Source organism: Barbus barbus (genome assembly GCF_936440315.1).
Source record: "Barbus barbus genome assembly, chromosome: 27".
NCBI lineage: Eukaryota > Metazoa > Chordata > Actinopteri > Cypriniformes > Cyprinidae > Barbus > Barbus barbus.
Window position 1 is genome coordinate 4,946,543 of NC_136755.1, and position 22,584 is coordinate 4,969,126.

General features: G+C 37.4%; 1 protein-coding gene across 2 annotated transcripts in view; it reads left to right on the top strand.

Moving 5' to 3' along the window:
* The window catches only part of epb41a (erythrocyte membrane protein band 4.1a), a 73,331-nt gene that overhangs the window by 19,420 nt on the left and 31,327 nt on the right, over window positions 1–22,584 (top strand). For both annotated transcript variants that reach the window (XM_079381795.1, XM_079381796.1), the window contains exons 2-12: window positions 2,958–3,358; window positions 7,829–8,323; window positions 9,481–9,585; window positions 10,027–10,069; window positions 10,165–10,240; window positions 12,214–12,432; window positions 12,605–12,692; window positions 13,501–13,653; window positions 14,969–15,066; window positions 15,172–15,347; window positions 21,286–21,530. In XM_079381795.1, coding sequence (XP_079237921.1) covers window positions 2,966–3,358; window positions 7,829–8,323; window positions 9,481–9,585; window positions 10,027–10,069; window positions 10,165–10,240; window positions 12,214–12,432; window positions 12,605–12,692; window positions 13,501–13,653; window positions 14,969–15,066; window positions 15,172–15,347; window positions 21,286–21,530 — 2,091 coding nt within the window. In that variant the 5' untranslated portion in view covers window positions 2,958–2,965. The remainder of the gene's footprint in view (window positions 1–2,957; window positions 3,359–7,828; window positions 8,324–9,480; window positions 9,586–10,026; window positions 10,070–10,164; window positions 10,241–12,213; window positions 12,433–12,604; window positions 12,693–13,500; window positions 13,654–14,968; window positions 15,067–15,171; window positions 15,348–21,285; window positions 21,531–22,584) is intronic.

Here is a 22,584-nt window from a genome sequence, read left to right on the forward strand (position 1 = left end):
TTTGAATTTCTAGGGGGGGTACAATTCATGTTGTGTGTGTGTGTGTGTGTGGTGGGGGGGTTGTGTTGGGCTGACGCTGCTAAAGCGTGCAGTCGCTTTGTTATGCGCGCTGTTTTATCGGTTTCACTTTCGCTTTCGAAATCGATCACGTTCAGTAAGTAGGGGAGAGGATGGAAAGTGGAGGGCACAGTAACTCGTTTTGGGGGCACGCGAATGCCCCCTGGCGCCGGCCCTGCCTTGCGGTCCGGTCTGTGCGATATGAACGATATCGTATACGTTAAAATCAGTACCGCCGCTCCCTATATGCAGAGTACGTAGGGCACCAACTCCCGGGGGGGCACCATTCCAGTTGCTAAAAAAAAAAAAAAAAAAAAAAAGTGACGTGCCATTCCCGCATCCGCGACCGCTCACACCTCATGTTTTGCAGCTGAATGCAGATGATCATAATTGATGGACAACTATGCCCGTGAAAAGAGATCAGTAATCCGGCACCGAGAAAAAAAAAAAAAAAAAAAGATGAAAACGAAGCCCGCACGTCACTTTCAGGTTGGCAACATTCATAATCAAAGAAGTATTAAGATATATATATTTTTTTGTGTGGTGATAAACAGACCTTAATTTTGTACTTAAATATTATAAAAATTCTAATTATATTCAAATTTAAAAGGCATAATTTCAGTTAGGGGGAAAAAAGCTTTTGGCTTCTCTCATGAGGCCACAAGAGGGCACATCGAGCAAAATATTACTAATCCACGGTTCTTCAAAGCATAAAATAACATCGTATATTATAATGTTTAACCATATATAATTAAGTTGCTTAAACAATTAGAAACAAAACAGCATCATGTATACACAGTTTAATACAAAGCACGGAAAACAAATAACAAAGAGTAACGTTACTTTTTTCATTTAAAAATATGATATGCATTGGAATGGGGAGAGACCTGTCCTGCAATACATTTTTGAGATATGTTTTTTCAAAGCTGAACTTACAATAATTTTAAATAGCTTTCTAAATATCTGACTCTCTTTTGCGAGACACGAGTGCAGCGGTGATAGATGTCCCTCTAGATAATGCTCAAAATATGCGTTCTGTGTGAACGGCTTCCCAGCAGGCACCAGACGTCTATGTAACGTCAGGTTGAAGTTGGACATGACGTCGGACAGATGTTGGATTTTGGTTGAAAATGAAAATCGGGATGACATTAATTTAACGTTGACTTAACGTTGGATGATTTTGGTTACACAACCTAAAAACAACAAAATCTCAACGTCAGCTGACGTCGGTATTGGACATCAATTTAACACTGACATTAGATGTTGAAGTTACATTGAATTTTGGTCACCTGACGTCGCAACCGAAATTTAACCAAATATCAACGTCTTATGAACAACGTCTTATGAACAACGTATCCAGTGGCTTCAACTGGATAGGCTAAAAAAAAGCATTAAAATGCAATGACACCTACCTACATCATCATCGCATCTCGCACACCTAAAATGTGGATTTTTATTTTAAATTCAACAAATATTTGAAATTAATTTTTTTTTTTTGACAGCCCTACTTCATATTCTGTGTAGAGGTCGGTTCACAGCATTTATCTTTTTCAATAAGTTTAAATAGATTTTTACCTTTTATGGGCATTTTTACCTTTTATAAAGCCATTTAAAAAATAAAATAAAAGACTGCATCATCTTTTGAGTCAAATTCTTACATTTAGGTTAATCAGTCAATTAGAATAATAATGCATTTGGGCTGTTACCAAGCAAATGAAATCAGTATCAATAAAATTAATCGTTGCAATGCAGAGGAAACACAGAAGCTGCATCTGAAGTGGCTCTTAGATGCATTTACACACTACTGTTTAGTGCAGGACATTAATGCATTTAACCTGCAGTTGCATAAATGCATAAATAAGGTTTTGATATTTTAAATGTGAAATTAAAACCAGTAGGTGGCAGCAAGTCACTGTAAATAAGTGAGTTGTTGCGATTGAACCAAATAATTGAAACGGTTGATTCATTCAAGAAGATTCATTCAGTGCTGTGGCTGTGTTTGGAATTTTTGTCAGCGAAATTGAGGCAATATGGCGTCTGAAACATAGGTCTCTTAATATTAACTTCTTGTTTATCGAACTTTTGTATAAAATCAATATCACTTTATTAATCATGCTGATTTTTGGAGAGAAAAATGGCACTCTGCATGTGATATTGATTAACTACATGAAATTATATAAATATATACATTTTCTGCCCCCATATCTTGAATTTTGTAATCATTTTAAATGCATTTTAATAGACTGAATCATGCAGTGAAAGAACACACTCTAAATGCATGCGCACACTAGGGGTGGGAATCGCAGGGTACCTCACGATACGAATCACGATACATGGCTCACGATACAATAATATCACGAATACAGCGAAAAGGTTAAGTGCAAGTTTTCTCTCTTTATTCAAGTCCAAACTGATAGAAAACAGCACAAAACTTTCTGTAAATCAATTTTAACATGTTAAGTAAATGAATAATTTTATTCTTGGACTTATTAAAAGCTTACACATTTTTTTGTGTAAACTAACACATTTATTTGCTTATCAACTTTATATAGGCTTTATATATATATATATATATATATATATATATATATATATATATATATATATAAACCTGGTACATTTCAAAATTTACCTGGAGCGCTTTCTCAACCTATCCTCTCCTCTCTTCATAAAAAAAACAAAGCATTAGAGATAGTGTGGGTTAAGGGCTTTGTTTTTTTTTCAGACCTGACCTGAGACAGTCTTACGCACTTACTTCTTATTGCATGTGCACATTTTCAAGTGTGTATATTAGGAGACACATACTTTGAAAATCCATTGGAAATAGTATACAATCTGGACAATTTCAACAGTGCTGTAAAATAGATACGTGACTTTAACCGAACCGTCTCTTCCTGCAGCGACTGCCATGACCACAGACGAGGCGGAGAGTGTTCATAAGAAGCAGGTGTGCGAGCAGCAGCAGGAAGAGGAGGACCCCGCTGCACAGGAGCCAGGCTCCACTGAAATCGCTCAGGACAGCCCCTCCGGCACCTCGCCGCCCCCCGGGGGCTTGGAGGAGGAACAGCAGCTGAAGCCGCGCCAGCGCACCTCGGCTGGCCGCGGCCTCTCCCGCCTCTTCTCCTCTTTCCTGAAGCGCCGCTCACAGTGCTCGGACGGCGAGGGGGTGGAGACGGAGAGGGCCCGGGACAAGGACGGCCAGGAAGAGCCCAAAGCTCCCATAGCAGACCCCGAGCCAGAACTGCGCATAGAGGGCGATGTTGCTCTAGACCAGCACTCAATTAGCAGTGCTGAAAACCAGGTGAGAAAGAGAAACAGATTAATGGTACTAAAACTAGAGCCAGATTTAAGATTCAACTCTGACAGAAATTCAGTGATGTCAAGGCTATATTGTAATGTTTTGGTAATCAAGACACATGTGATCCATGCTGACTGTTATATTTTCTCCAGTGATATCTTTCAATTTAAGAGAATCCTTAGTAAAATGTATTTCATAATCTTGCCGAATTTTGGTATCTGATTCGCGTGATAATTTTGCTGCTATTCCAGCACATCTCATCAGGTTAGGCAGTGTGACGTGAAGAGCAAAAGTTGATTCATTAGATTCATTAAATATGATTGTGGCACATTTGTTGAATCTGACATCATACCGGTTCCAGATATTTAACAAATAAGTACATTACACCATATATAATTATTGACGTATTATATACAAATCATATAATATATATAAAAGGACAAAAAATAAACAACAACATAAAAGTAGTGATGCACTGAAATTAATTGCATATGTGCCTGTCATAAAAACTCAAAGACGGCGGTAAAAAATTTAATCCAAATGTAATATAGACCATTTTGAGGGATGTAAACAATAACTATCTAAAGCAACAGTCCTACACTGCAAAAAATGCTTTTCTTATAGGGTTGGGCCGATAGACGATGCCATCGCCGATGGCTGATAGACATCGCGATGTTGAGCTGACATCGTGACCCCCCCCATACCCCCCGCAATCTGCTGCATCCCAATACCGTGTTATTCCCTAAATAGGAGATGGGAGGAAAATACATATTTCAATACTTTCTCTTGCAGTTATATCATTGGGTAATTATACTGCGGGCATCAGGGAGCCGCTATTATGCCGGACATTGAAACTGCTTTTGAATGCATGATCGCTTTTTAGTTTCACTTTCACTTTCGAGATTCGCAATCAGGTGTGAGTTACTCTGTTTATACTATGGAGTACTTACCACACTTTTTACGAGATAAGATGTTTGTCAGTGGAGCTGAGGATCTGCAAAGCATTTGCTATCTCCTCAGTCATCTCTCCTTACTCTTTTTATGTGGTAAGTGAAATTTTATGTACTGTAATGTAGGTAGCCAGGTAGAATGTAAACAGGTAACCGTTAGCAATCGTTATGTGTTTCCTGTGTCTTTCTGAATATGGATTCACGCTTCGGGCATACCCCCTAACTTGTTTTTTCTGAAAACAAGGCAATTTTTTTAAAGAATTATTAAGAATTTTTTAGATATTTTGGCTGGAAACAAAGAAAAGCATTTTTTTTTTTGCAGTGTAACGCATTTCCATTTCTAATTTCCATAACTTCTGAGCATCCCAAAAAAAAATCCACATTTTGATAAAAACATTATGACAACCGTTTTAAGGTTAGTTAATCGCCTCCTGTTACTGGTTTGAAGTAGTTTGACAACACGCAGGAAATGTTCATGGGTCAATGACATCACTGCATTGAATTGGTCTATTGTGCATATATTTAGCAAAATGCTCCTCTCTAATGATTTTATGGAAATTCAATGCTTTCCTGAGGTAAATGTAATGTTAAGTGTTGTTTTCAAGCTGTTTTATTGACATTTTGCTGTTGAAACACCAACTGAGTGATTACATAAGTCACGATACCTTCTAATGTTCATTGATATCAAATAATGTTTAGTGGTGTTTTGTTCAGCCATCAACTGAAAATAGCATAGACTAAAAGATCTCTGTTTATCAAAATGAAGATCCATTAAAATCAGCCCTAGCATCAACACAGCTGACATGTTAGTCTGTTGTAGTTTATCCATTTTGTTTGCATTAAATGAAACGGTCACAATGTGCCATTAGAGAAGTGCTAATTAAACGTCACCATTTTTGGACAAAAGTGTTCCACACTTCTAAATCCTAAGTCTTCTGAAGCAAAACAGTAAAGCATCTCCAAGACTTTTTAAAAGTCAGAGTAACCCTTAGCCCACTGGTGTGTGGGCTTACTGACAGTTTTGACCTCAGGGTGACAATTGGATGTCCACACTATTTGCATGTAGCAAGGGATGTCTGTGCAAATGCAACTGAACTGTGGGGCTTCACACATCTCACATTCACACGTTTAGTTATGGTCAAAGATTGTGTTTTGCAGCTCTCATCTGCTCCAGCAGCACAGTACACTAAAAGCTTTCTGAGAGGCTGTTCATACTGAACGGCTGGTATTTTAGGCATTGCTGACTGCTGTCAAAATGCTTCAGCTTTTTTTCCCTCCAAAGCTAGCTTTTCATTATTTATTCTGCTCTCTTTTCTCTTGAATATGAAGCATTTTAAAGGGATAGATCATCTAAAAATTATTGTTCACCCTCATGTTGTTCCAAACCTATATGGATTTCTTTTTCTGTTGAACACAAAAGAAGACATTTTGTAAAATGTTTGTAAACAGTTGCTGGTGGCCAATAGTATTTTTCCATACTATGGAAGTCAGTGGCTAAATGAAGTAAATGAAGACAGAAATTTCATTTTTCACTTTTTAGTTTATATCCAACTATTTTTGCAAATGTTAAGGGGGTCATCGGATGCAAAATTGACTTTTTCATGTTGTTTGAACTGAAATGTGTGTTGGCAGTGTGTGTTCACAACCACCCTAATGATAAAAATCCATCGAGTTTATTTTTTTCTTTTAAATCTTGATAAATCATGACCCCTTTCTAAAATCAAGCCGTTCTCAGATGCCTGTTTGTGTGATGTCACACAGGCCCCTCCCAAGATTGTTGATTGACACTAGCATTTTACCTTTGACCCGCCCTGAGAGAGCTGTCATCAGTCCATGTTTCAATGCCAGAGCAGGAGTAGAAAAAAATGGCTCCTAAGCAATTGAGGTGTTTTGTTGTTGGATGTAATAATGAACATAGCAGTCGTCATTTATTCCTGACATCTGAGCCGCTGAAGACGCAGTGGATTAGCTTTGTTTTTAAAGGGAATGCGCCCCCCCGATCTACCTAAATGCATCTATGTTCACGCGAATCATGAACCAGCTTAATCTCCAGAAGAAGCGAGTATCATTTAAGGAATTTTGCAAATCGCCTTTCCTAATAATGTGCTAATTAGCAAGTTTCACGATGAATGCGGCTAAAGTTTACAGTCTTACAGAGAACTGTGCGTCATCCTATGGAAGAAAGGGGCAGGGTCAGCAGAGCTCATTAGCATATAAAGGGAAATACACCGTAACGACTCGCTGTGAACAGAGCTGATTTTGACCGGTTAGAAGGGTGTTGTTTTACACTACCATTGAGAAATTTTAACCAAAGTATGTTATAGACTTTTCATTAAGACCCTAAAGAATCATATCAACTTGTGGAAAATGGGCATTCGATGACCACTTTAAAATAATATAAAAAAAAGGTTGCAATGAAACAGAAGTAGCAACGGATCTTTTCTAGAATATTGCGATATACAAATCCATTGGTTGTTGATTGCATTCTGAGACTCAAAAGTGGAGGCAGATGAACTTTAATTCCGTGCCAACTTCAGGAAGGTTTTTTTTTAACTCTGTCAAAATGTGCATTAAAGGGTTATTTCACCCAAAAATGAAAATTAGCCCAAGGTTTACTCACCCTCAAAGCATCCTAAGTGTATATGACTTTCTTCTTTCAGACGAATTCAATCGGAGTTACATTAAACATTTTCCTTGCTCTTCCAAGCATTGGGAGTAGGTGGGTGTTTTTGTTCAACAGTCCAAAAGTAGTAAAATAAAGCGCGCGCATCAAAATAATACGTGCCTCACACGGCTCCGGGGGGTGAATAAAGGCCTCCTGTAGCAAATCTACGAATGCTTTTTTCTAAGAAAAATATTTTTTCTCACTTCTGCTAACTGTTGTAGGCAGAAGCCGTTCCGGTGGATGACGTAGGACGTCAGCGTTGTGTGATTAGTGACGAACACGGGAAGCACGGAGGAGAGAACAAAACAAAAAGCCGGCCACAAATTAGAAGCCCAAACCGAGGATTTGTAAAGAAGAATGTAGGAGAATTTCGATATAAGCCAAGAGGAGGCTGGTTTTCCTTTGGTAAAGTAAGGAAACTATGCATACGTCCTACGTCATCCGCCGGAACGGCTTCCGTGTACGACAGAGAAAAAAGTATTTATAACATTTTAAATATGGATATTTTTCTTACAAAAATACATCTGTTTGCTACAGGAGGCCTTTATTCACCCCCCGGAGCTGTGTGAGGTATGTTTTATTATGGATGCGTGCACTTTTGGACTGGTGAACAAAAACACCTGCCTACTCCCATTCTAACGCTCGAGTATTTTCATATTCTATATGCATGAAAAGGTTACATTTTTAGAGGTTCTTGTTGTCATTTCACCATCCTGTTAAAATTATGAAGTCTCATGAGACCAGTTTGAAGGATCTTCCAAAATTTACAGTACATAAGGTACAAATTTGTCTTCCTCCAGCAAATTAATTGTGTAATAATCTAAACTTTGGATTTTTGACATATTTTTCTTCCTCCAGCAAATCGTAGCAGATCAGAAGGAAGACGCCGAGCTGGAGTCCGGCAAGGCAGAAAAGGGGGAGAAGGGGGAGAAGAAGGAAAAGAAGGAGAAGAAGGAGAAGGAGAAGAAAGAGAAAGCAGATAAGGAGAAGCCGGAGAAAAAAGAGAAGCCAGAGAAAAAAGAGAAGAAAGAGAAGAAGGAGAAAAAAGAGAAGAAGGAGAAGAAAAATGAGGACAAGGCCAAAGGAGAGGAGGGAGAGAAAGACAAGGAGCGTGAGAAGGAAAAAGAGAAAGTAGAGGAAGAGGCCAAGCCGGAAGATGCAGGTGCAGCAGAAACAGAGTTAAAGGAGGAAGGAGAAAAAGAAGAAGAGAAACAGGAGGAGAACGCAGTGGTGGTGGAGGAGGAGGAGGAGGAGGAGGAGGAGGGGAAGAAGCAGAAAGCATCTCGTCGCCCCAGGATCATGACCTGCAAAGTCAAGCTGCTGGATGATACTCTCTTTGAGTGTGAGCTGGAAGTAAGCGACATATGCACACACACACACACACAACCGCCGCTTTTGTTGCTTATCAAATGTGGCGTATCGTTGTCTAGTCCCACGAGAGCGAGTCTGAAACTCAAGCGTTGCTCAAGGGCTTTTACTTCCTTTGCTAATTAACTCTCAGACTACCTAGAGACTATTTCTGCTGATCTGACACTTTGGCCTGTTTTTGTTGCCATCGTACTGTGCGGCTCTCGTCTGAAACCGACTGAGCAGACTCGATGTCTGCTATCTACAGAGACAGAATCCTAAGTGAAACAGAACATCCTTATTAGCAGCAACTTGACCCGCAAGTCTCGCTTTACGTTCACAGCTAATTCTGCTGTTAGCATGTAGCGAGCTAAGCTAACAATTCTATTTCCACACAAGAGTCTCTATGTTCAGAATGGAACACAAGGCAACTATTTTTATAGAACATGAACTTTATACTTCAAATAGTAGGTGAAACCATCTGCATAATTCTACGTTTCAAACAGCAGTTGTCACATGACCTCACTACTTTGCCTGTAAAAATGTCTTAATCTTTCTCAGTCCCACAATAGTAATGAACCAAAAACATCATGTCCCTAATAACTTCTGGTGCATTCACCCTGGAAAGTGAAGTCATACACATTGCATTGTGGGAAACAGTACCCAGCACAATTGTGCTCTGTTGTGTACTATAGAATCTGCGTATTTCATGCATACCGAAAATTAGCTTACTGTGCACAATATGCATTCTATTATGGAAGCACATTTCTGCAACATAAGAAAAAACTATTTTTTGATTTACCAAAGCATTATTTTTTCTTGTGTGACAGAAATGGGTTTCCATACTACATTCTGAAGGAACAGAAAAATATTATAGTAGTATGCTACACATAATATCACTTGCTAATAAAGCGGCTCAATTCATAGACCTAAAACTTTAAAGATAATTTCAAGCCACGAGTTCATGTTTTGTTCTACAAAATAAATTAGACACAGTTGTATCTCTATCAGTATCAGTCTAGAAGTCACTGTATGCTTTAATGCTTGTCGCTAACAAGTTGCTATATAAGGACTACAGTTGTTGTCTGACTAAAATACTTAAATACTTTAGTACTGATCCAAAAAGGGGCTTCTTTGTTTTAACTACATTTCTTTGTTTCCAGAAACATGCCAAAGGCCAGGAGCTGTTTGCAAAAGTGTGCGACCACCTGAACCTGTTAGAGAAGGACTATTACGGTCTGGTCATTTGGGAGACGCCAACCATAAAGGTGCCTCAATCTGTTAGCACTCACTTAATATTAACTGTAGGTGACACTTTCTTTTTTTCTTGACACAGCACGTTTTCTTCAGTGGAATTCTAGTCAAAATAGAAATAATGGATGTTTTCTTTTTAAATTATTTAAACAATTATTAAAACTATTTTCTTTACTATTGTTATAAAACCCCATTTTATAACAATTATTATGAAGTTTAAAAATCATTTTACTGTAATTCTATAAGAATAGAATTATAAATCCACACCACAGTTGTAACAATAAATACACAGGGGAATTATACAACTGAAATCACTTTCAGAACAATTTTTTCAACTGATAAATGATAAAAACACTGACAACCAATCAGAATCTGCCCAAAAGAGCTTGGGCATTTAAATAGGCAGACTTTAGAGTGTAAACAGGCCTTTAGTTAAAGCTTTATGTGTCTTTTAGACATGGCTGGACTTCACCAAGGAGATCAGGCGGCAAGTACAAGGTGAGTCACATCATCGCTCTTTGACTGTCAGAAAGTTAGTGTCTAATTTTCTGTTGTTCCTGTTTTAAATCATGTTTATGCATGCATTTATTTAGGCACCGACTACGATTTCACATTCAATGTGAAGTTCTACCCACCTGATCCAGCCCAGCTATCAGAAGACATCACCAGGTGAACAGCACTTAATATATATATATATATATAAGGGGTGTCCCCGAATAGTCTACGATTCAATGCTTCGATAGGAGCATACTGATTCGACTCCCAATCTCACAGTCGAATATTCACGGGGTGTTATGATCATGCCATTTTGGCTATGTGGGGGTGCTCAAATGTCTGATTTGCTATATTGTATATTGAATTTTTAGAGTTTAGTTGCCATGTTTCTGCACGTTGTTGCGTGAAAAACGCGTCCACAAAAACAGTTAATTCAGAGCGGCGCAGACACGTTCATGCATTCGGGGCATTTTGTGCAGACAACCTATAAGTCACATTATTAACGTTATGTTGTATAAATAACGAAGTGTGTTCTATATGAGTTAAATGAGTTAAATCCCATTGATAAAAAAAAAATGCTATCATATGCTTCATTCTACTGGTCATCTCCAGCGCACGCAGCTTAATACAGAAATGCTGAACATTAATAACTATGTACATTATAACGAGAGCACTATTGTAAAAAATTAGAATTCTTAGGGTTTCGCTGATATTTAATGTTAACTATCTTTTTATCAAAACATAAAACATTATTTACCCCGTTTGTATCATATGATTTGACTATCGGCAAGATTAGAAAATTCTGATTCGATTACGAAAATCCTTAGTCGGGGACACCCCTAATATATATGTACGTATATATATATATATATAATATGCAGACTATCCATTTACACATGGCGGTCTTTTTGGAGCTTTGGCCAGACGATTTGACCTTTTCATTGACCTTTGCATTCACCCACCCCTCTGTCTCTCCTTAATGTTTCCTGTCCGATGTCTAGGATTATAGCCGCATATAAATAAAATTGATTTTGTAATGTGGCTTAGTGGGATTATTAAATTGCAAAGGCTGTGATTTAATTTAATATATGTGCTGCTATATGTGTGTGTTTTAGAGTGTGTTCATTTTCTGAGATCTGAGTCTGAGATGCTGAAACACCACATCACGAGCTGCTTGTGTGTAAATGAACACAGTGCTTCACCCTTAAATATGCAGTGCATATATTTATTCATTTAAATTGCAGTGATTTGATAGTTGCACTAAGCCATTTTTCTAAATAGATTTTATTTCTATAAAGCTATAATCCTACAGATCAGTGTAACGCTGTGTTCATTTACTGTAAACTGAGCCATTCTGAGATACCAAAAACTGTGCATGTGTAAATGAACACAGTGCTGCACTTCACTCTGAAACACGGGGGACATATATTTATCTGTTGGCAATCTACTACAGTAAAGATTATAACCAAGTGTGAACATACAAATTTTCGTTCAGCCCTGAAATGTTGGTTCATACATTTTCAGATTATTGAAACCATTTCAGATTTTTATATGCGGATACATTGCCTTACAAAATCATCTCAATCAGAGTAGAAATTTTCCGATGTTGTGCAACCCTAGCAGCAGGACGTCCGAGTAACAGTCCTTGTTCCACCAAAGCAAGTGGAAAACCCTACTGAAGTACCCTGTGTCAAGAGCCACAAAAAAGGGAATTTTGTCAATTTACAATCAGAACCAGAAGAATTAAATTCCTCACAATTGTCATCCATATTGATATCCAGTTCCCGTCATATATGATAGTGGTTTGTCTCTCTCTTCCTCTCTTACTCTTGCTTGCTCACTCACTAATTTTAAAACTAATCTGCGATACTTGCCAGATCAAATTATTAATAAAATGGAGAGCCTCCCGCTGTTTCCTACCAAGTGAGCATGCAATTCTCTAGCCAGTTTCATTATCACACTCATAAATTACAAAAACCCTTTCACCCTGAATTATCACAGCGGTGCGCTGACGTCACGTTACTGCTGTTGTCATGGTTGCAGTTCTGGACTCCTGTGCATTATGTTTTGCAACAACATATTGTCCCAACTTGGCACATAATGTGTTTGAGTTTTTGAGCTTATATGAAAGTCTTTGCGCTCTGCAGGTACTACTTGTGTTTGCAGCTGCGGAAGGACATCAAGAACGGCCGCCTGCCCTGCTCTTTCGTGACCCTGGCCTTGCTGGGATCTTACGCCCTGCAGTCGGAGCTGGGCGAGTACGACCCCGAGGTTCACGGCACCGACTATGCCAAGGAGCTCCAGCTCATCCCAGGACAGACCAAGGAGCTGGAGGAGAAAGTCATGGAGCTTCACCGCACATACAGGTGATCATGAGTGCTTCTTACTGGTGCGCTGATGATTTACACACATATATTCTTATCATAAATGGATGCTTGGGAAATATTTGTTAGCATTACAATATTTAGTATTTGCACTTTCCTTTTCTGTAGCAAGGTATGTTGTTATGACTCTGAATAGTTTTTTTGTTTTCTACAGATCTATGAGTCCAGCTCAGGCTGATATGATGTTCCTGGAGAATGCTAAAAAATTGGCCATGTATGGGGTTGATCTCCACCAGGCAAAGGTACAGTAAATGAACTGGAGATACTTTACAATAAATACAATAAATAATAATAAAAACAAATAAATAAATACAAATGGTTAACCTTCAGAAAACTGCCATACTAACTATTAAATTAGTTGTTTTATTGTATTTTTATGAGGTTTGCAATGTTTGCAATACCATGGTATAATGATATTTTCAATAAATAAATAAATATATTTTCAAATAAATAAATAAGGTTATATGCCAAAATGGCATAAAACCTATTTTATTTAAATATTTACATGAGGTTGGTTTTATTGGTATTTATTTATTTATTTTTTTTCTTTGGTTTTTGATTGGATAATAATAATAATAAATACATTTACATTACATAAATACATTGTCTCCATTTACTGAGGCATGCTGTGACTTAAAATACTGTACATTCATATATGTCCCAGTTAGACAATGTGGCTTATTAAAGCACTGCGTTCTTTATGTGAAATCATCAATCTGAGCCGTCACATAAACATTGGTTAGACTGAGATGCCCTTCATCTCACAGGAGTGCTTGTGATCAAAGCATTGCATGTCCTGTCACTGCTCAGATTTGGTGGCTGAAACCAGGTCAATCTGTTTGCATCAAGCCATGGATTTAAATAAATTATGAATTCACATTTTAAAAGAGAAGCAAGGCCGCCCCCTAGTGGTTGAAATTTGTGATTGCAAAATCTTTGTACGCTGGGTTTCAATAACTTTAGTCATCAGTCAAAAGATTCTCTCTCTCTCCCTATATATAGATATAAAAATGTTTTTTTTTTTCTGTTCTTTTTGTCTCTTTCTGTCAGGATCTGGATGGAGTGGATATAATGCTGGGTGTTTGCTCCAGTGGCCTGATGGTGTATAAGGATAAGCTGAGGATTAATCGATTCCCCTGGCCAAAGGTTCTCAAAGTCTCCTACAAACGCAGCAGTTTCTTCATCAAGATACGGCCATCTGACGTAAGTGTACACAGCCTTAGAAATACTGAATTTATTCAGGTCACATTACGCTTTATTTTGTTTTCATTTTAATTAGAAGTATTTATAGTATTAGTTTTAATATAATTATCTTTTAATATTTTTCAATAATTGATTAAATTCAGTTATTACCATTTAAAAATAATTTTTGCATTTTAAACATATTTATAGCTAATTTCTATTCTTTTAAGTAAAATGTTATCAAGCTTGATATATATATATATATTAGGGGTGTAACATTACTCGTATTCGTACCAAACCGTTTCAGTACGGGTCTTTCGGTTCGGTATGTCTGTGTACCGAATGAATACAGTATTTTTTTTTCAGGAAATTCAAATAATAAATGCTGTTTTGATCAACATCAACAAAACAGCATGGAAATAAAATGTCACGTAGCATTTAATTGATCTCAGCAGGTCATCAGTGTCCACAGCTCATTAGTTCACTAGAGAAATTAAGTCTAGAGAGGAGCATTTCATGAAATATTACACCATATACTCATATTTTACTAAACCTGTTAGTCTTAATTATTTAATGTATGTTTAAATGAATCTGTTATGAAACATGCTATGACAGCCAGTGTCTAATTGAATATATTTGAACAAATACAGTTAACAAAACAGTTCATTTAAAAACTGCATTATGTGCAATTTACATGTTTGCATACAATTTTTTTTTTTTAAGATAAGTGTTGATCGTCTATTTTAAAAATATATAGTAATTAAATTTAAGTTTGGGTTAAGCTAATTGTAACCTTATGTAAAAGGGCTCCCTATAGTTTTAAGCATAAGCTGAGGTATTTTTATCACTAAGAAAATTTGAACTATAACTGAATGTATTTAAAGAAAGAGCAACTTATTCAGTAAAGCATGTGTGTGTGTGTGTGTGTGTGTGTGTGTGTGTGTGTGAATAATAAATGAAGAGTTCAATTGCAAAAACAGATAACTCGTTTAAAACTAACGTTTTTAAAAAGTTCAAAAATCATGTTTTGTTTTTTATCCTGCATTCCAATTAATATCAATCAAACTGCAGTTGGGTTGTTTTGATTAAATAATAATTAAAAAAATACAGCTAACTAACACAATACAACATGATAACACAAAAAATTAACTGTTAACTTGAAATTAAAATCTAAGATTAAACACAACATATTTTTTTATGATCTTTATGTGCAAGAAGTTGCACATATACTCACTAAATATTTTTTTTGTTAGTTTCAGAATGGTATTTCATAATGATTTTTCTGATGAGAATCACTCATATGCACAGTCAGCCTTTGTTGTGCTGTATGTTTCAGCTGGAACATTACGAAAGCGCCATTGGCTTTAAACTGCCCAACTACAAGGCCGCCAAGAAACTGTGGAAAGTGTGTGTGGAGCATCACACATTCTTCAGGTATGAATATCAAACAACACATCACAGCATGTATTCCCATCTTAACGATGAGTGTTTTTGTGAGTCCAAGTACATTATGAAGAGACGTGAACTCTGTGGTCTCAGGTTGACGTCCACAGAAGCGGCCACCACTCCCAGGAAGTTCCTGGCTCTGGGATCGAAGTTCCGCTACAGCGGCCGAACTCAAGCCCAGACCCGCCAGGCCAGCTCCATGATCGACAGACCCGCTCCGCATTTCCAGCGCTCCGCCAGTAAGAGGGCGTCTCGCAGCTTAGATGGAGGTGTGTTTATTCTCCTTTATTTTGATAGTCCACTTTAGACATTCTACTAACTATAAGTAACTTTGCCACTACATAGTATTAGTAGGTTAGGGTTAGTAGAATAAGCTGACATGTAGTTGCAGAGTTACTTATAGTCTGAAGAATGTTTAAAGTGGACTATTAATATGAAGTCTTACCTTTTTCCCTTTCTTTTTACCATTTACTTTAGTCCGTTCTGATTGCGTATGGATACAGCTGGTTAGATTGAAAATAGAGGCAGATGATTGGCCCACTTTGTTGGATTCTGGCCAATCACTGCCAGTCACCTCGGGGAGTTCAATCACAAGTCTGACACTCGCTTTTGCTCTGTTTGGGATCCTATTTTCTCTTTCAATCTCTGTTTCTCCAGTTCTCTAATGCACTTCCCATGGGGAGGTTCAGACTCTTTATGTAAGTTTTGCTTAAAGCATCTGTTTTTATTTGAGCTGTGAGAAGTCATTTGTCTCTGCTGGCTTTGGGCTGAAGGACAGACAGAGACTCAGTATTCAGGCTGCTTTACTCACTAACAACCTGATGCTGGACAGCTTTCTCAGGCCTCAAGCGTGGGTTCTGACCTCTGCTGGCCGTTTTGTCATGTTGACAGTAGTGTATTTCTGAAATGTGACTCAAACTGTGTGTCAAGTGTATTTCACACTCATGCTGCTCTATAGGATGCCTCCATTTGGCTGAATTTCAAAACAGCATTTCATACTTGATGATGGGGGGGGGGGGGGGTCCCGCTATACAGACCCTTGTGAAAAAAATACACGTTTAGCATACTTTTCCCCTCTTATGACAGAAATAACAGAAATAATATATTTTTAAAGAATAAACTTATATGTTACATATTGCAATGCTGAAATTGCAATTTAGTACATTTAAAATATATAAACTTTTTTAGAATTAATCCTTAAAATAAAGTATTACCATTTCATCTAATGAACTATATTTACATTATTTAAAATTTAAACATAAAATCAAATCCATTGGAATCAGCTGTTCAGAGTTGGTACCTACGGAGAGCGTCTCTTGAGGTTGCGTTTCGATTAAGGCAGCAGCCTGTGTGGACAGTGACAGCTCACTGGAGTTTGGAACGGAGCCAGAGTGTCTCTGAGGTAAAGTGGAGGTGATTTCTTGTGGTATAAATAAACCGTGCTTGCTTTAAGCAGTGCAGGTGAACTCACTGGGGGAGAGAAATCACAGCTGGGGTGCGATCCAGAAAAAACAACCCTGGTTAACCCACTGATAATTTAACCATTCAGCCCTCAGGTAGAACACGGACACAGATTTAATTACTTCCTGCAGACTGTAGGTTATTTACATAAAAACTCTATGAATCATACATAGTCAGTTGATGCAATCAGCAAACGGCCCTCTCTGAAATGCTTGTAGAAGGAAAAGCAAGACAAATTGCTGTTTTAATTAGTAGTTTGATTGACAAGTTGCTTCCTGAGGCTTTTAAGTTTGGTATTGTTCATTTTTGTGGATCGCAACTCCCAGAATGCACCTGTGAAGACATTAAAGTCCATGCAGAGTGAGATTCAGTGTACCTGAGCAGTTGTTCTGGTGCTTGTTGGAGTTGTCTTTGATTGGCAGGTCAGTATTAGCCAAGAGAATCTCACACAGTCTGACAGGAGCTTGATCAGTTCAAAAGGCATGAAGGTCCTAGAGCCGAAACTAAAACATATTTATCATGGAAAGAATCAGTTCAGGTTGATTGGTTTGTGCTCCTGGGCTGCACTCTGTCTGAAACCCATCTGACCAGAGGTAGAGATTTATACCCTCCTAAACATTCAGCTCTTACAAAAAACAACAGCATTTGTTTCTGTGTTTACATTGTAGTAATTTTAGAACTATTAATTTAATTTTAGTTTCTTGAAATCGAGTCGTATCGATTTCATATTCGTATGATTAATGGCTATTAATCAAAACGTCCAACTTATACCTCATTAACGACTTGTCCAGCAAGCATTAAAACCAGTATGTTTTAACAATTCAGATTATTCCCGTGGCCACAGTAATACCGAATTGATTAGGTCATTTTTAGCATAGGTAATTTTAGCATAGGTAACGCGATCTTTGGCAAATAGTTTAAGACTTGAAAATCCCATAGCACCAGACACAAGATTTCTTAATAAATCAAAGTTTATTTGCTACTCTACAACACTACTACGCTAAAATAACACAAAACAGAATACGTACAAACACACATACACGCTGCAGGCAATGAATTGTTTTGATTTGAAGAGAGTTTAAGGTTCTAATGCTCGTTTCCAAGAATGCTCTAACTTCAACCTGAGGGAGTCACAAGCAAGGAACCTTACTATCTTTACTCTTAAAGATGAATGCAACCAGTTTCCAGCAGGATTATGGAGAATTATTTGATTACTTGCTCTTAGTTGTTTCGTTCCTTTCCTTGTTGAGAGAACCCCAGGTGCGGATTGGCTGCTGAAATCTCTGTTGCGTGATGTCACTGGGATGCCCTCTTGCAATTGGTTGGTTTCTCTGTGACGTGATGACGCTCTTAGGAAGTCTGTTTAGAGTTCTTTTGGCTTCAGGTGTTAAAGTTTCTTTGGTCAGAACTTTGAAGGCATGTGTGGATCCTCGCCAGATGGTATATGACTGAGAGCGCTTAACAGTGCGATCAGATGAGGAGCCGAAGTTTCAAACAGCGCGCGAGCAAGCAGCAAGCAACTAAGCAAAGCTGGGCGTCTGTCTTTAACGGGCTGATTTCAGTCTGCACCTTTTTCTGTTTGATCCAATCACAAGTGTTTCTGTAGGGGCGGAGCCCCACCCCACCCCGCCCGGCTCAGTTTTCCATGCATAAATCCTTTGCTGAGTTCTTTTCATAAAATGAAGAACATATCCTAGCAGATTCCTATAAGTGTTTTAATCATATATTACGATGAGAAAAGTCAACTTTCATCCACACGCAACTAGCTTTCATTCAAAATCAAACAACAGGTATTTAGTATACACAAAGTACATACCTTAGTTTTATATACTACATGGGTTAATGCATCGATTAACATGCTACCTTCTAAATAATCACACCAAGCATATGAAAGACATAAAATAAACACACAACCTCAATATATATTGTCTATTATTGCACTTGTAGTGTACTTTAAATCTTAAAAGTATATATAAAAAAGTATGTGCAGATTAATATAATATTAATTAAATAAAAGGCCACTTAAGTGAACTTAAGTACATTTCTAAAAAGTGAACTTTGTAAAAATATAAAAATACTTTTAAAATCTGTTTTAATAAAGCTTATGTAAAGCACTTGATTATAATTTTAATTGTAGTGTGTTTTTCAATATAACATTTAAGTTAACAATATACGTGACCCTGGACCACAAAACCAGTTGTAAGTAGCACAGGTTCCATGAAGATATTTTTGTAAATTTCCTTCAGTAAATATATCAACTTCATTTCTGATTAGTAATATGCATTGCTAAGGACTTAATTTGGACAACTTTAAAGGCAATTTTCTCAACATTTTTTGCTATTTTTTTGCACCCTCAGATTCCAGAGTTTTAAAGTAGTTGTATCTTGGCCAAATATTTTCCTATCCTAACAAACCATACTTCAATGGAAAGCTTATTTACAGTGCCTTGCAAAAATATTCATACCCCTTTATTTTTTCACATTTTGTTATTTTGCAGCCTTATGTTAAACTGCTTTAAAATGACTTTTTTTTCCCAACATCAATCTATACTCCATACACCATAATGACAAATCAAAAAACAGATTTGTGACAACTTTGCAAATTTATTAAAAATAAAACACTGAAATAAGTACATTGCATAAGTATTCATACCCTTAACTCAGTGCTTAGTTAAAGCACCTTTACAGCCTCAAGTATTTTTGGGTATGATGTGACAAGCTTTGCACATCTGCATTTGGCAATTATCTGCCATTCTTCTCCTCATCTCTTCACCTTTCAAGCTCTGTCAGGTTGGATGGGAGAAGATGCACATTTTCAGGTTTCCCCAGAAATGTTTGATTGGGTTCAAGCTGTGGCTGGGCCACTCAAGAACATTCACAGAGTTGTGTATAAGCCATTCTTGCTGTGTGCTTAGGGCCCTTGTCCTGTTGGAAGGTGAAGCTTCTGCCCAGTCTGAGATTTGAATGCTCTGGACTGGGTTTTCATTAAAGCTATCTCAATATTTTGGAGCATTGAGCTTTTCTTCTATTCTGACGAGTCCCTCAGTCCCTGCCGCTGAAAAACTGCTCCACAGCATGAGACTGCTACCAGCACACTTTTACTTTTGGGATGATACTCCTGGTATCATGAGCATTGGCTGGTTTCCTTCAAACATTATGCTTGGAATTGAGGTTCATCAGACCAGAGAATCTTGTTTCTCAGAGTCTGAGGGTCCTTTAGGTGCTTTTTTTTTTTGCAAATTCCAAGTGTGTTTTCATGTATTTTCACTGAGGAGAGGATTGAGTTTGGCCACACCGCCATAAAGCCCAGATCGTTGGAGCGTTGCAGTGATGTTTGTCCTTCTGTAGGTTTCTCCTATCTTCACATATGATCATGGAGCTCAACTAGAGTGACCATCAGCTTCTTGGTCACCACTCTAACCCAAAGCTCTTCTCCATCAGTTGCTCAGTTTGGCCAGGAGGCCAGCTCTAAGAAGAATCCTGGTTGTTCCAAGCGTCTTCCATTATGGATAATGGAGGCTACATGCTTCTGTGAACCTTCAATGCAGCATAATTTTTTTTCTGAACTCTTCCCCAGATCTATGCCTTGATGCAAGCCTTTTTCTGAGCTCTACGGGCAGTTCTTTTGACCTCAGGGCTTGTTTTTTGCTCTGATATGCATTTTCAGCTGTTAGACCTTTTCTGAGAGGTGTGTGCCTTTCCAAATCATACTCATTCAAATGAATTTGCCGCAGTTTAACTCTACTGGAAGTGTAGTAACATCTACAAGCGATATGATTGCTCCTGAGCTAAATTTGAAGTGTCTCAGAAATGGGTATGAATACTTGCAATGGAATAATTTCAGTTTTTTATTTCTAATAAATTTGCAAAGTTGTTACAAACCTGTTTTTGCTTTGCCATTATGCTGTATGGAGTGTAGATTGATGTGGAGAAAAAATTATTTAAAGCAGTTTAACATAAGTCTGCAGCATAACAAAACGTGAAAAAAAATGAAGGAGTATGAATACTTTCGCAAGGCACTGCAGAAAATATATTATATGTGACCCTGCACCACAAAACCAGTCATAAGGGTCAATGTTTTGAAATTGAGATTCATACATCATATATCTTTCAGATGATGTATGAATCTCAATTTTAAAAAATTGACCCTTATGACTGGTTTTGTGGTCCAGGGTCACATATAATACATTTTCTGTACATACATACAAATTTCAATAGAAATGACAGATATGTTAATTTATCATATATTCTTGCACATTCAGCAGTACAATTTAACCATATTTCAATACAACAGAATAATTATAATAAGTTTCATATAAAGATGTACTTAAGTCTTACTTAAGTGAATCAAAAAGCACTGTGAAGTTCATTCAGCTAATTGCATGTAATATGAATTTATATATAATACATTTTCATTTATATGCAGTTAAAATACAATTAAGTGTCTGAGCAGTATAGTTCTTACTTAAGGATGTTATTTTTCACAAGGGTTGTGTCAGTGAGAGTTGCTTTTTGCAACCGATTTAGGATTGCATTATCCTTATAATAATCACAATAAGACCAAGAATGTGTATTACTTTGTTTGATGGCCTTTAAATTGAACCATGTTTCTCATCAGAGATGCACAGCAAAACTCAAAACAATTGACATTGTCTACAGTATGTTAAAGTGAATATTTATTTATAGTCCATGACTTAAGTGTAACATTTTTTTTTTCTCCTCTGTCCCATATGTCTCTCTCTGACAGCCATGGTCTCGACCCCGGATAAGAACACCCGTCCCGTCAGCGCTCCCATCATGTCTCCCATCTCCCCAGGCGATATGGCTCCTTCCCCAGTAGCATCTGCCGCTCGCACTGACCGTAAAGAGACGTCCACGCCCACGGGCCATCCACGCTACACTGAGAGGAAGAGTAAGGTGAAGGCAGAGGCCCATGTGACAGATGGCTCCAAAACACACAGCACCAAAGCAGAGGGCACACCTGAAATCAAGGTATGACACACACAAATGTGCTAAATAACACTCAAATATTTATACTTATAGCTTGTGAAATTAATGGAAATATATTTTAAATCATAATTTATACTTTTTATGTTTTGTTTAAACAAAATTATATTTTGTTTTAGATCATTTTAGAGTTTACATTTCCCCCCTATTTTATGTGTTAGTACAGCTAAAAGCACTGGAAACTTAAACACAATTTAAGCAAATGTGTAAGGATGAACCTAGCTTTATAAACCTGCAGCACAGACTTCTACCTGACTTTTGATTTGTTGGACTAAATGTTCATATAGCAAAACGGTTTATTCTCACCAAGATCGACATAAAAAACAAATTAGCCACAAAATGACCACAAATGCAAGACAGCCATGATATTTAGGTCTGTGTGAGACAGTAGGAGTATGTGTACTCTCTCTGTGCTACTGCAGACGGTAGCCCGGCGAGAACGGCGGCACCGTGATGCCCCGGTGGTGACGGCCACCAATGGGGAGAGAAAGAGCCAGGTTTGTGCTCATGATTTCAGCCAATCACATAAGAGCATGTACAACTGTGATTTACCCTAGTGGCCACCTTCATTAAGACTGTTATTATATGCAAAAAGATTTTACACAGTTGGCCAATCACTAAGCTTCACCTCTTTCGATTTATTTTTCTCGCTCAGACAAATTTTACAAAATGTCCCACAGCTACAGTCTTCTATATATGTAAAAGAAGTTTGTTAAGTTATTAACATTAATATACCTTGTTACACATACACTGTTTAAAAGTTTGCAATAATTAAGATCGTTCAGTGTCTTAAGAAGTCTCTTCGTGCTCATCAAGGCTGCATTTATTTGATCAAAAATACAGCAAAAACAGTAAATATATTTTCAAATGTAATTTATTCCTCCAGTCTTCAGTGTCACATGATCCATCGGAAATCATTTCAATATGCTGATTTGATGCTCAAGAAATATTTATGATTATTATCGATGTTGATCAATGTTATCAATATTGCTGCTTAATATTTTTTTTATACACTACCACTTAAAAGTTTAGGATAAGC